The sequence below is a fragment of the Schistocerca piceifrons genome, chromosome 8 (assembly GCF_021461385.2).
Source record: "Schistocerca piceifrons isolate TAMUIC-IGC-003096 chromosome 8, iqSchPice1.1, whole genome shotgun sequence".
Classification (NCBI taxonomy): Eukaryota; Metazoa; Arthropoda; class Insecta; order Orthoptera; family Acrididae; genus Schistocerca; species Schistocerca piceifrons.
In genome coordinates this window covers 244,002,652-244,015,665 of record NC_060145.1, presented here as the reverse complement: position 1 = coordinate 244,015,665, position 13,014 = coordinate 244,002,652, and the positions used below count along the sequence as shown (strand labels likewise).

Below are 13,014 nucleotides of genomic sequence, written 5' to 3'. Positions count from 1 at the left end.
GGAGGGAATAATAGAGTGATCAAACAAGAACGAAGAGTTCGGATTATAAAGGGTGTAAGAATGGAATGTAGTCTTTCCTCCCTACTGTTCAATTTGTACATCGAAGAAGCAATGAAGACATTGCTACCCTGAGTGAAACTGAAGAAGAATTACATGATACACAGAATGATATGAACAATCTAATGTGTACAGAATATGGATTGAGAGTAAATCGAAAAAAGACGATAGTAATGAGCAGCAGCATGTATGAGAACAACGAGAAACTTAATTGATGGTCACCAAGTAGATGAAGTTAAAAAGTTCTGCTACCTACGCAGAAAATAACCTATGACGGACGGAGCAATGAGGACATACTGAACTGAGGAAGCAATTTCTGAGAATGTACATTTTGAGCACAGCATTGTATGGTAGTGAAACATGGACTGTGGGGAAACCGGAACAGAAGAGGAGGTTGAAAATTAGATGGACTGGTGAGGTAAGGAATGAAGAGGTTCCGTCCAGAATAAAAAAGGAAAGGAATATGTGGAAAACACTGAATGGTGAAGGGACAAGATAATAGGACATCTGTTAAGACATCAGGGAATAACTTCCATCGTACTAGAGGGAGCTGTAGGCGTCAAAAAGTATGGAGGAAGACAGAGATTTGAATACATCCTCCGCACTGAATAGCCACGTTGTTTGAGGTGCCATGTCACGGATTGCGTGGCCCCTCCCGCCGGAGTTTCGAGTCCTCCCTCGGGCAAGGGTGGGTCTGTTGTTCTTAGCATATGTCACTTTAAGTGGTGTGTAATTCTAGGGACCGATTATCTCAGCAGTTTGGTCCCTTAGGAAGTCACACACATTTGAACCTTCGGAATATGTCCAGGAATTAATTGAAGACATAGATTGCAAGTGCTTCTCTGAAGTGAAGAGGTTGGCGCAGGGAAGCAGTTGGTGGCGCGCCGCATCAAACAGTCAGAGGACTGATGACCCAAGAGAAAAAGAGTTATTTTCAAAACTGTTATCGTCTTCTTCATTTTGACAGCAACATTAGTAAAGCATTTTTTCCATATTGTGAGTAACATATACGCAGTTTTAACTTTCGTATAAATTTTTCGTCGGTTTTTCGCGATTATCGTTCTTATGAACTTAGACTAACACGTTATTTGTGAAGTGTTCTGAGTAGTGTGTTCCTTGATGAGTAGCTCCCGAGTTTCCTGCAGGGTGACGGCCTTAAGATACCGCGAAGTTTCGACCAGTGTCACATTCTTCATTAACTTCGGCAGAAAATTATGAGTATGATACTCGTCGAGATGTCGCGGTGTCTTGGCAGGGCAATGCCGCTGGAAACCTGCAAGCTTTTCATCAGTAATATCCATCGGTTGGACAAAAGTTTGGAAACACCGCGAGAAATTCATGCATGAACATATAAGCTAGAGAAACCTGCAGGTTGCTCTGTGTATGTGACAATAAACGGCACCTGCGCATTGTCCTCAGGCAAATGATAGCCGTGACCTGAACAGTGCAGTTCTAAGTGCATTATCGAAGCTAAGTGAACTGGAACGTGTGAAAATTGTTGGTGTTCAAAAGGTGGGATCTTCCGTAAACAAGGTAGCTGAAGTGTTGGGTGTTGTAAAAGGCAACAAGCTGAACGTTCGTACCTCATACAGGCAAAACGCAAAAAAACATTTCCGCTAAGTCACAATGCGCTGGGAAGTGTGCGATGAATTATCGTAACATTGGTCACACTCGCGAACCCTGTCAGCGCTAAAAGAACGCAAAGCGAGGTTCCGTAAGGGCGATCTGGAAATACAATACCATTCTTCAGTCATATAAATCCCAGTTAAACGAAACTGCAGTGGTAAAGCCATTACAACATTTCGGCAATGTAGCAACATAAGAAATTCATATGGTCAGATGAGTGTTACTTCAGATTTTTTCCAACTTCTGGCCGAATTTACGTCCCACGAGTGAAAGAAGGCGGGGGTTCAATGATGCTTTGGACAACCTTATCGTGGGCCCTGTCGTTACTCTGCAAGGTCGCGTTACTGCCAAAGAAAGATGTGACTATGTTTGATGATACGATCCACTCCATGATACAATAGGGATGCTGTTATTAGATACAATAGGGATGCTGTTATTAGATGACTGAGACACTGTTCACAAAGCTCGCAAAATCCAGGACTGTTTTTAAGAGCACGGGGATTAATTGTCACATCTCCCTGGCCATAACGGTCCTCATATCTGAATATTTTTTAATGAACATATTCGCTATTGCTTTAAAAAAATTCTTTGTGACTGTAAACCTCGACCGTGAGAAGTTAATCAGATCTCAGTATAGTTGAGACTTTGTGGTCTAGTTTGGAGACAAGGGTGCGTGATCGCTACCCAACCCCAAAATCGTTACATGAATTTGCTACTGTTTTGCAGGAAGAACGGTATAAGAGCTTCTTGAAAACCATAAAAGACCTATATTTATCCATTCCGAGAGGACTGGAGGTTGTTTCGAGAGTGCCAACAACGCTTTATGCACGATAATGTGAAGTGCTTTTGGTGTTACCATAAATTTGACCACCTGATTTGTGTCTCTTTCGCGCTTTTTTTAAGAGAAATATTTCTAATTGTTCTCCAGATTACTACATTTTAGAGTCTCGTTATCAATTTCATTGTCAATATTACATCTTTCTATGAGGGTCATTCAATAATCAAAGAGACAAATTGATCTGGGGAAAAACTGTTAGTAGGGCCAGTTTCGTACTTTCATGGCTTTAAGCTGACATAGCTGGGATGAGCCCTCATCAGCTGATGTATCAACATTTTTTTGTTTATAACCTGAAAAATACATTTCAAGATGGTGAGCCCCCTTGAAACGTCCACATTAGTTCAACAAAGTTATGTTATTCGCTTTTTATTTGCTGAAGGCGAGGAACAAGTGAATTTATACTGCAGAATGTCTAAATTTATGGTGAAGGTTGTATGAATCGTGCAAATATTTACAAGTGCGTAGAGCTGTTCAAAAATGGTCGCTTCTCAGTGACTGACGAACACCGTTCTGGCCGACCAGTTGCGGTATCAACTCCCTCACTTGAAAGTCGGACTGATGACATTATTCGTGCGGACCGCCGCGTGACTGAGGAAATGATAGTTTATAAGGTACAAGTTAGTACTGGTACAGTTCATTACATTATCTGTAACAAGCTGAAGTGCCCCAAAACATGTGCAAGATAGGTCCGAAAGGAGTTGACACGGCTACACAAGGAAACAACGTTGAGAGTGTGCACAGAGCTAAAGGAACGTTAAGAAAGGGAAGGTGGGCACTTCCTCAACAAAATTTTAACATGTCATAAAACTTGGGTTCACTATTGTGAGCCACAATCAAAAAGACAAAGCATGGAATGGAAGCACACCAACTCACCTGACAAGAAAAATTTCAAAACGCAAGCATCAGCAGGAAAAGTGTTGGGATGCTGAAGGTACAGTTTTTTTGTGATTACCTCGAAGAACAGCGTACAATGAACTGCCAATACTACTCGGCTTTGCTTTTAAACATGGTGAAACCAGCCATGAGCGAGGGACGTCGTGGATCACAGACGAGAGATGTGATTCTCCAGCAAGACAACGTACGTGCTCATATTGCTGAAGAAACCCGTGAAACCATCGACAAAATGGGCTGGGAAGTACTGCCTCATCCCCCTTACATTCGTGATTTAGCACTCAGTGATTTGTTTCGTACACTGAAGGACGAATTATGTGGGAAAAGGTTCCTGGACAACGGGTACATGAAAAAGTTTGTGGGAAATTGGTTCAGACATGAAGATAAACAGATCTTTGCAGCCAGAATAAAAAAAAAGCTTGTAGCCCGTTGGAACAAGTGCATAAATGTTCTAGGGAATTATACTAAAGAGGAGAAAAAGTATAGTTTTTTTAAAATTAAACGTTTTTTTTCTCTCCAGACGAGTTTGTCTCTTTAATTATTGAATGACCCTCTTACATTGCCGCTTACTGCTATGTGTCGCTGAGCCGATGGTTCTGCTGAAAGCTGCTGTGGCTGGCCACATAGGAACGCAATATCCATTAATTGTAACGGTGGGTTATTTAGGTTTCTACAGATGATCACACTAATACAAGGGAAGATCGGATAGTGACGCACAATAATTTTGTTACCAAAAACTTTAACAGGCATCAAAACATAACAAAATCACAAACGAACTTACATCTTTTATCTACCTTTCTACATAGTTGCGAACGTTCTCATCACATTTCTACCATAGTGATACCTGTTTCAATACGCCCTGCTCGTAGAAGTCCGTTTGGTTGGAGTATAGCCACCTGCCGACTGTTAGTTTCACTTCCACACCTGTCACAAAGCGCTGGCCGGCCAGGAATTTCTTCATGGGACCAAACAGATGAAAGTCCGACGGTGCGTGGTGCGGACAGCATGGTGGATGCTGAAGCACCTCCTATCCAAATTTTCTCAAGAACAGGAGCAGTCACATGGGTGCCAGCATTGTCATGAAAAACTTTGACACCGTCGGAATTAATGTTGTGGCTTTTGTCACGAAGAACACAACGGAACTGAACCGCAGTTTTAATGTAGGCTGCAGCGTTTACAGTGGTCTCGTTTTGAGTTAAGTCCACCAATAGCACACCACTCAAATCCGAGAACACATTCACAAGCAATTTGCTAGCAGACTGACTAACTTAGAATTTTTTTCGTAATGGGGAATCAGCATGTTGCCACTCCATAGAGGCTTGCTTGACGTCAGGCGTGTAGTGGTACGCCCACGACTCATCACCAATGACAATTCTGTTCAGAAAGTCATGCCTTTTTCTGCTGCGTAGTGCGTTAAATGATTCAAGCTTGTCGTCATTCGCTGACCCTTGCGGTTCTCTGTCAGGTCTTAGGCACACAGCGAAGATTAACTTTATGAAATCTCGACGTATGATGAACAAAATCGTACGCCGCACTATAGGAAATGTTGAATGCTGTTCGCAATTGCTCACCACAGTCGTTAAAAACTGCTGGCTCAATGGATACGCCAACCTGCGGGGTTGCAGCTGCAACCGACCGTCCGGAGCATGACGGATCACTAAGGTTCAGACGACCTTTGAAGAATGCAAGCCACGTGGAGAGATGGCTCCGATCTATACAGTCGTCCCCTTATACACCACGCATGTTCCTATGAATTTCACTCGGTTTATGCGCTTTGGCTCACAGATATCGAACTACACTTCCCTGCTCTTTACAATTGGACGATAGTAACATGCGCACCATGTTTGTTTTGTAGTTCAGGCTTCTCTGAGTAGAATTGTACATGAAAACAAAATACTCTCCGCAGTGCCAGCTTAAGACAATATCGTCGTGAAATTTGAACACTCTAGCTGCAATACCAGGAGAAAAAAATTATTGTGCGTTACTCTCCGATCCTTCCTCGTATTAATGTTAGTGGGCAGTGAGTAATGAGAACTGTCCATTACAACTGACTGACTTAAGACTGCGATACAGACTTTTCTTAAAATCTGTAGTCTTTTGAGTCAAAATTTTGCAAATGTTTGAGAATCTTTAAGTGAGTAATCTGACATTAGTAATCAATGGAGGAATATGGTTATTTGCTTTCGGCAACAACGACTTTCGAGTCATATTGTGGACGTCAATGACTGTTGAAATGCCTATTTTGAAACTCGTTCGTTTCCCGACACGATCAAACACGCTTTCAATAAGATATCACCGAGTTTGGTCATCACCACTCATCTTCAAATCAAAGACACATAGAGTAGTTTTCTCCAACCACTGAGATAAGGACATCGAACATGTCAGATTGTAATGGAAAACTACATTTCCTGAAAAAAAGATGTAGGACTCGCAAGTGGAGGAAGAAACGAGATTAAATTTCACGGGTTGAGAGGGTGTATGATCTTACTTCTGTGATCACACAATCGACTCAAATTTACAGAGGACTTGGCAGTCTGGGACCACTTATCAGTACTACGCTGCACCCCCTCTCAACTGGATGCGAGCACTGGTTCGGTTGGTAATGGTGTCCTGCCTTTCTATCCTCTATAGAAGGAAGCTGGCCCGCAACTGTTCTAACAGGTCCTTGATAATCAATGCTGGCACTGCGACGCCGTAGGCGTCTAGGTGGGGTCCACACACGCTTCAAAGGAGACAAATCCTGAAACACTACAGGCCATGGGAGTAGCTCATCACATTGCCGAAGTTCATGGAGACGCATGCCATTTATAGAGGACCAGTATCCTTTTGCAAAATAGTGTCATGATTCTGTAAGGTAGCGCAACTCCGAAGTCTGTCTACAAGGTGGGCCATTGATAGTGGCCGGGCCTAATATCTCACGAAATAAGCATCAAACGGAAAAACTACAAAGAACGAAAGTCGTCTAGCTTGAAGGGGGAAACCAGATGGCGCTATGGCTGGACCGCTAGATGGCGCTGCCATAGGTCAAACGGATATCAACTGCATATTTTTTAAGTAGGAACCCCCATTTTTAATACATATTCGTGTAGTATGTAAAGAAATATGAATGTTTTAGTTGGACCACTTTTTTCGCTTTGTGATAGATGGCGCTGTAATAGTCAAAAACATATGGTTCACAATTTTAGACGAACAGTTGGTAACAGGTAAGTTATTAAATTAAAATACAGAACTTAGGTACGTTTGAACATTTTATTCTGGTTGTTCCAATGTGATACATGCACCTTTGTGAACTTATCATTTCTGCGTACGCATGCTGTTACAGCGTGATTACCTGTAAATACCACATTAATGCAATGAATGCTCAAAATGTCCGTCAACTTCAATGCATTTGGCAATACGTGCAACGACATTCCTCTCAACAGCGAGTAGTTCGCCTTCCGTAATGTTCGCACGTGCATTGACAATGCTCTGACGCATGTTGGCAGGCGTTGTCGGTGGATCACGATGGCAAACATCCTTCAACTTTCCCCACAGAAAGAAATCCGTGGACGTCAGATCCGGTGAACGTGCGGGCCATGATATGGTGCTTCGACGACCAATCCACTTGTCATGAAATATGCTGTTCAGTACCGTTTCAACCGCACGCGAGCTATGTGCCGGACATCCATCATGTTGGAAGTACATCGCCGTTCTGCTATGCAGTGAAACATCTTGTAGTAACATCGATAGAACATTACGTAGGAAATCAGCATACATTGCACCATTTAGATTGCCATCGATAAAATGGTGGCCAATTATCCTTCATCCCATAATGCCGCACCATACATTAACCCGCGAACGTCGCTGATGATCACTTGTCGCAGCCATCGTGGATTTTCCGTTGCCCAATAGTGCAGCAGAAGTGGTTTGAAACTCTACGAACGCTCCTGCAAATTCGCATGCCCCGCCAGCCGCCCCAGCAGCGCCGCAGGGGAAGGGTGCAAAGAAGATAACTACCGCCCCAACGGTATCGGCGGCAGCCCCGCAAGGGACCGAGAAGTCAAAAGGGCAGTCTACATCGAATAAGCGCGAGAGAACGGCCTGCAGGTCTCCGATAACACTGCGACGCAGCACACTGAGCAAGCAGAGCTGCTTGAGCAGCAGCTGCGGCAGAACTGCGCCACGCAGTAGCAGGAGACGCCGACCAACAGCGAGCTGCCGCCACTCAGCACCATCCTGATGAAGCTGTGCCAAGTTACTGAAGACACAGCGCAGCAGAGGGAGTAAGTCAACGCACTGCGTTGCCCCACCGGACTCGTTTTATTATAACGAACATGGCACTGACACGGTTTCTTCTTGCGCGATACCCGCTATTAACATAACCTACCCTTGCATGAACTGTCGCAGTCAGCAAGACATCCGCTACTGCTCTTAGTACCTGACCTAACTATCGCAGAGCTTTTTTTTTTCCACTTGGTGCTTGCCTTGGCACTTTTTTCCTTCTACCCTTCAAACCGCTACCCTTCGCTCGATTTTCGACCCAAGCTATCTCCAGATGAGCGCGTATAGATGGTTAATCTTAACCAGACGTACGCAAACATCGCAGTAGCCCCATCCAGCGCCACCTAACTTTAGTGAAAACTAACCCTTATGCAGAGATGGCAGTAGAACTTTTGAGTTGGCCATCATACTGGTGTGGTCGTGAAGGGGCTCCACCTAAGATTAAAAAAAGGGGAGGGTAAGTGTGGTGTTCTTGTCTTTCCGACCTGCGACGGTAAATGCGCTAACGTGTACTATGGCTACATTATTACCAGATGCATCCAATCAGGGCCACCGTGCTGTCCTTCTTTCCTTGGCTGCGGAAGAACAGATACCGCAGACATTTATCAGTGAATGTAGTATGTGTATGGGGAAACATATCTTTGGAAAACAGTGGTAATGCGTAAGTTACGCCAACTCAAGTGAGAGCACTCGCCCCACAGTCCTCTCCGCTTGCCATTATCAGGTCTTCAGTGCCTGAAAAATAGGCCTTGAAGCGTCGAGCATTCTTATCGGACGAGGAGATGGCCTCAGTGCCTACGTCAGTTTTGCAGGCAAAAAAATTCTGGATCGGCGGCATCCGAGCGGAAGCTTTTAAATCGCACCTTTTAAAAACAAACTGCAAGGAGTTTTGACACTTTTTGTAATAACCTCGTTATCTAAGGCGGATTTTTCTGAATTTCAAGCCAATAACGCGAAGTATAGTTCAGGAATGAGTGTGGAGAAAGAGGTAAGAGTCACAGTTTCCAATCTCGTGCCTAGATTTGAAGAACGGGCGATGAAGAAGCAATTCGTCCTTTTCAGATCGCTACATGAATAAGGTACATTAACATTAAAAGTAGATTAAAGTGTTTGGTGTTAATGAAGAAGCTACTATTCTTATTAACTCTTTATAAACGTAAGTCTATTTATCCCACATTTCGAGTCGGCTTCTGATTCAAAAGGAGCAGTGAACATTGACGTTTGGACCAAGAGCGGCGTGGGCCGAAAAAGTCTGAAAACCACTGCTCCAGTTTTATTTGTATTAAATGTAGGGTTGTTAGTATGTTATGTTCATGGCACATAGTCCTTAAGGATATAAATAACACTCAAATTAGATGTTTTGTGTAAATGAGATGAAGAACGTGGTATTTGCTCTCCATTTCTGTGTTAACCTGTCACCGTTACAGCCTTGTCCTAAGCCTTTCAGTACAGGAATGTACCATCAATTAAAGATTGCGACCTCGCACGTTAGGAGCATTAGAATTTCATCTCAACGAGTTGATGATAAAGGAGGAGGTTCCAAACACGTACCTAACATACTATTCTCATTCAAGATCCTCTCTTGCAGTTACAAGTCGAGTGACGGCAGCCAGCGACAGGAGGTTGGTGGAATAGTGGACGGATTCCTCAAGACGGTCGGGAGCTACTTATGGAAGTCGCCCAGCGGCCAGAAGTACACAGTCAACTACGTCGCCGACAAGGATGGCTACCAGTCCAAGCTGGAGGCCGTCGACGAGACGGTGGAGCCGCCCAAGCTCGAGAAGCAAGTCCTCCTCAGCCCCAACGCCAAACTGTCGCTCATCGGCCGCTAAAGAACCCCGCTGTTCTTACCAATATACGACGTACCACATGCCGAAAACTCATTTTCTGTCCTTCTGAGATAGTGTGTAAATAACACTTTTACAAATGAAGCCTTCCTGCAGATATTATGAGACATACAAATGCGATCAGGCGATGGTACAGATGAGATAAACTCGTAGGCTCTACTCATTGTTTTAATGGACAACCTTCGGATCATGTCACGAAAACTGACAGATTATCAATTTCTATGGTTTCAAAATTAATCCGTTTGGTATCAGTGTCAAGGATCATCCTCACGTTGTATGGAGTCCACAGATTTATCATCAAATATTTCCTAATGTGTGTCCAATAAAAATTGTTGTCTTTTCGGCAGCTACATGACGCAGTTCCTAGAGCTCTAATATCACACGTCAAAGATAGCTTTATGAATAATGTGTCAGTGGGACATTTACACCTTAGAATCTTCTTGAAATTTCATCGTCTCTGAAGTAGTGTGACAAACTGAAAGACGATATCGCTGCATGAATTTTTCTGGAAGTTGAAAGTTCGTGACAAGCCACTTCGTCAGTCTGTAAAAGAGTCTACATATGTTTCTGACACTTCATTCATAAATTTGCCTCTTGATTGCATATAACAGTACAAATAATTCATAGTGATCGGTTCCTGATTTTTGCCATCATCAGATCCGTTACGAAAACTAGGGAAAGATTCTAAAGTGAGAATAATAAGTTGAAACAGATTGAAACCTAATTTACAGAAAATATAAGTGTCTGTAAAAAAGAAATGTGTAAGAACAGATAGAATACATAAAAAAGGATAACGTGCCATTGAATGTAATCAGATGCAAGCATCAATGTTAAGTGCTAGTGATGGCCTGAGAGCGTCCTGTATTTATACATACACAACTCTAACCAGCAGAGGAAGCTACTTCTGAGGCACATAAGTAATCAGCATCATAAATTTAATAGCATAAAATACTCACAATCATTAATTAAAACTAATTCACCAGAATACTTTTAGTGGAAAGTTATCCTTTTTCAAGTATTCTTAATTTCATATTTTTATAAGTTATTAGGCGCCGTATGTAATGAACTGTATTACTGCCACATTAGTGTTTTTTCTATTTTTAGAACAGATCTGATGGTGGCAGTGAACCGAAGCTGGCCATTGTGAATAAGCTATTGTGACTAACGAGTTATAAACGATCAAGGTATTTACAAATAAATTATGTCTGAGTAGGTGCCATGTCTCAGAACTTCTGAGAAAGAACTTAAGTTTCTTAAACTTTCTGTTCCTATCGCGTAGTACGTTACGATTGGGAATCGTACAATGTTTTCTGTCGATCTCATCTCTTTCTATTACAAAGATTCTGTCCGTGACAACTTAGAATTGTGAAAGACTAATATTACGATATTAACAAGTGCTAATTTATGGAATGTAACATAAATAAAATTGTGTTCATTATCATACTTTTGCTGCCTCTAAAGCCTTTGAAAGTGCAATAAATCTTAGGACAAATTTAATGTTCACTTAATGCCATAGCAAAAAGAGCTTGTACTAGTTCGATTTCTATCCAACATGTACTCCTGCCAGAAACACATTGATATGCTATTCATAAAAAACTACACATACTACGTACTCCAAAATAGTTTCAGAACACATTCCGTCATTAACAGTTATTTTCTCTATAAGATTCATTATAAATGCGAAAGCAGTAACGTTTTTAAAAACAGCAGTAATAGAGAACTCAACTTTCAGATCACTTTGAAGCCATTCTTAAGTGAGCTCCACTTCCTTTGTGGTGCAGGCATTCGTCTCCCTCAATTACGAACGAAGCAACTACTTAGCTTAAGTGTAATCGTTAATTAACGTGATCAAGGAGATGACATAGAAGGACTATGCCCCTTTAACTAACACCATTTACGCATTTGACAAGAAACGCTTATTTTTCAAACTAACAACAGGTCACCTTTAGAAAAAGCATATAGGCATATTCCAAGATATTTTGCCACGTTAAATTTAAACACCTGAAAAGCGTTAAAAATGTTAAAAAACACAGTTACTCTTTTAATGGCCATAAACAAGAGGCAAGAATATATCACTTTAATAATATTGGCCTTTAAAAAACTTTAAATTAAAAAAAAGGATTTAAATAAACCAGCAAACAATTAAAACTGACTTCTAGATGATTTTTTACAAGCAAGCTCAGAACCGAAACATCAAGTTGGTCCCCAAGAGATTGATATTAATTAGTTAACAAAAAATAACAGTTCGCCTTTAAGGCTTACTCAAAAGTTTTACACTAAATAATTTAGAAGAAAGTTTAGAACAAGCTTACAATGTGTATTAAACAAAACAACAAGATTAAAGGGAAAATTCCCCGTGAAAAGACAGTTTAATCGTATAAATTCCTCTTGACCACCAGCAAAATTGTATTTACTTTGCAACTCAGATAACATAAGGTACTCAATTTGAGCACAGACAGTCATGACACGCCACTGCAGACAAATAGCTGTTCGCGCTAGGAAATGCTCCAGAGCCGTGCACGTAGCCGCAAGCGATCCAGGCCCAAGCGGCAAGAAGCAGCCGACACGGAATGCTCTAACGGTAGCTTATCTGGTGCTGTCAACAAACACCGAAGTGTCTTACTGATTACACTACAACTGAAAGTTATCGTTTCACCACGACTGGACACAAAGAACCTTTGCAGTAAGGTTATACGACCCAGGAATTAAGCCTTACTAAAAATGTAAGGTGTGAAAGAGAACTAATCAAAGAGAACAGTAAATTCTTCCCAGACGAAATATAAATAACAACTCCCTAAGGTCTTGACTGGAGGCCATAACACGCAAAACTTAAAGGACCGGATACTAATAATACCAGAGAGCACACCATCTTCTAAAAAACGGTGAAAACAAATATTAAAATTGAGAAACAGTTTGTTCTCTGCCATAAAACAGCTAGTTAACTCATAGGCTTCAAAAAACTATGCGCAAAAGCTACGTACGTCACATAGTGACAAAAATCGCCATAACAATATTAGCCACAGTAAACTCTTAGAGACAATACTGGTCAGAGCAAGTCACTTCGTAAAACTCATAGAGCAGACAGGACATAAATTTGTCCTAGAACCAAATACAAAGTCAAATAACATAGGCGTGAATGACGACTCAATGAATATAAACTTGAACATCTGCTCAAACAGCTTGCGGAGAGGCCAAACGTTGCACAGATTTGAATAACCAGATATGCATGGTACAGACCAACCAAACTCTTTGGCTTCTACGGTGTCCTGGCGAGAAAGTGTGAACGACGACCCGGAAAAGACGTCATGTCCATCCGCACCCAGTGTCCGCTGCTCCAAGCAGTGCCGCTGGCCCCGGCTCCACACTGTGCGAAGATTGCACGTAAACTGCCTGCACTGCACTGGGAAAGTGAAATGAGCCGCCGCGGCTTATTATGTAACTTGGGGGAGAAGTAACTTCTGTCTTTCTAATGGGGTTTGAAACTTCCTTCTAAAT

The 13,014-nt window shown here is 42.0% G+C and overlaps 1 protein-coding gene across 1 annotated transcript in view; it reads left to right on the top strand.

Moving 5' to 3' along the window:
• Positions 1-10,743, top strand: part of LOC124711823 (endocuticle structural glycoprotein ABD-5-like) — a 34,926-nt gene extending 24,183 nt beyond the window's left edge. The window contains exon 3 of the mRNA XM_047242050.1: positions 9,261-10,743. Within this exon, the coding sequence (XP_047098006.1) occupies positions 9,261-9,504 (244 nt within the window). The 3' untranslated portion in view covers positions 9,505-10,743. The remainder of the gene's footprint in view (positions 1-9,260) is intronic.
• Positions 10,744-13,014: the final 2,271 nt, after the last annotated feature.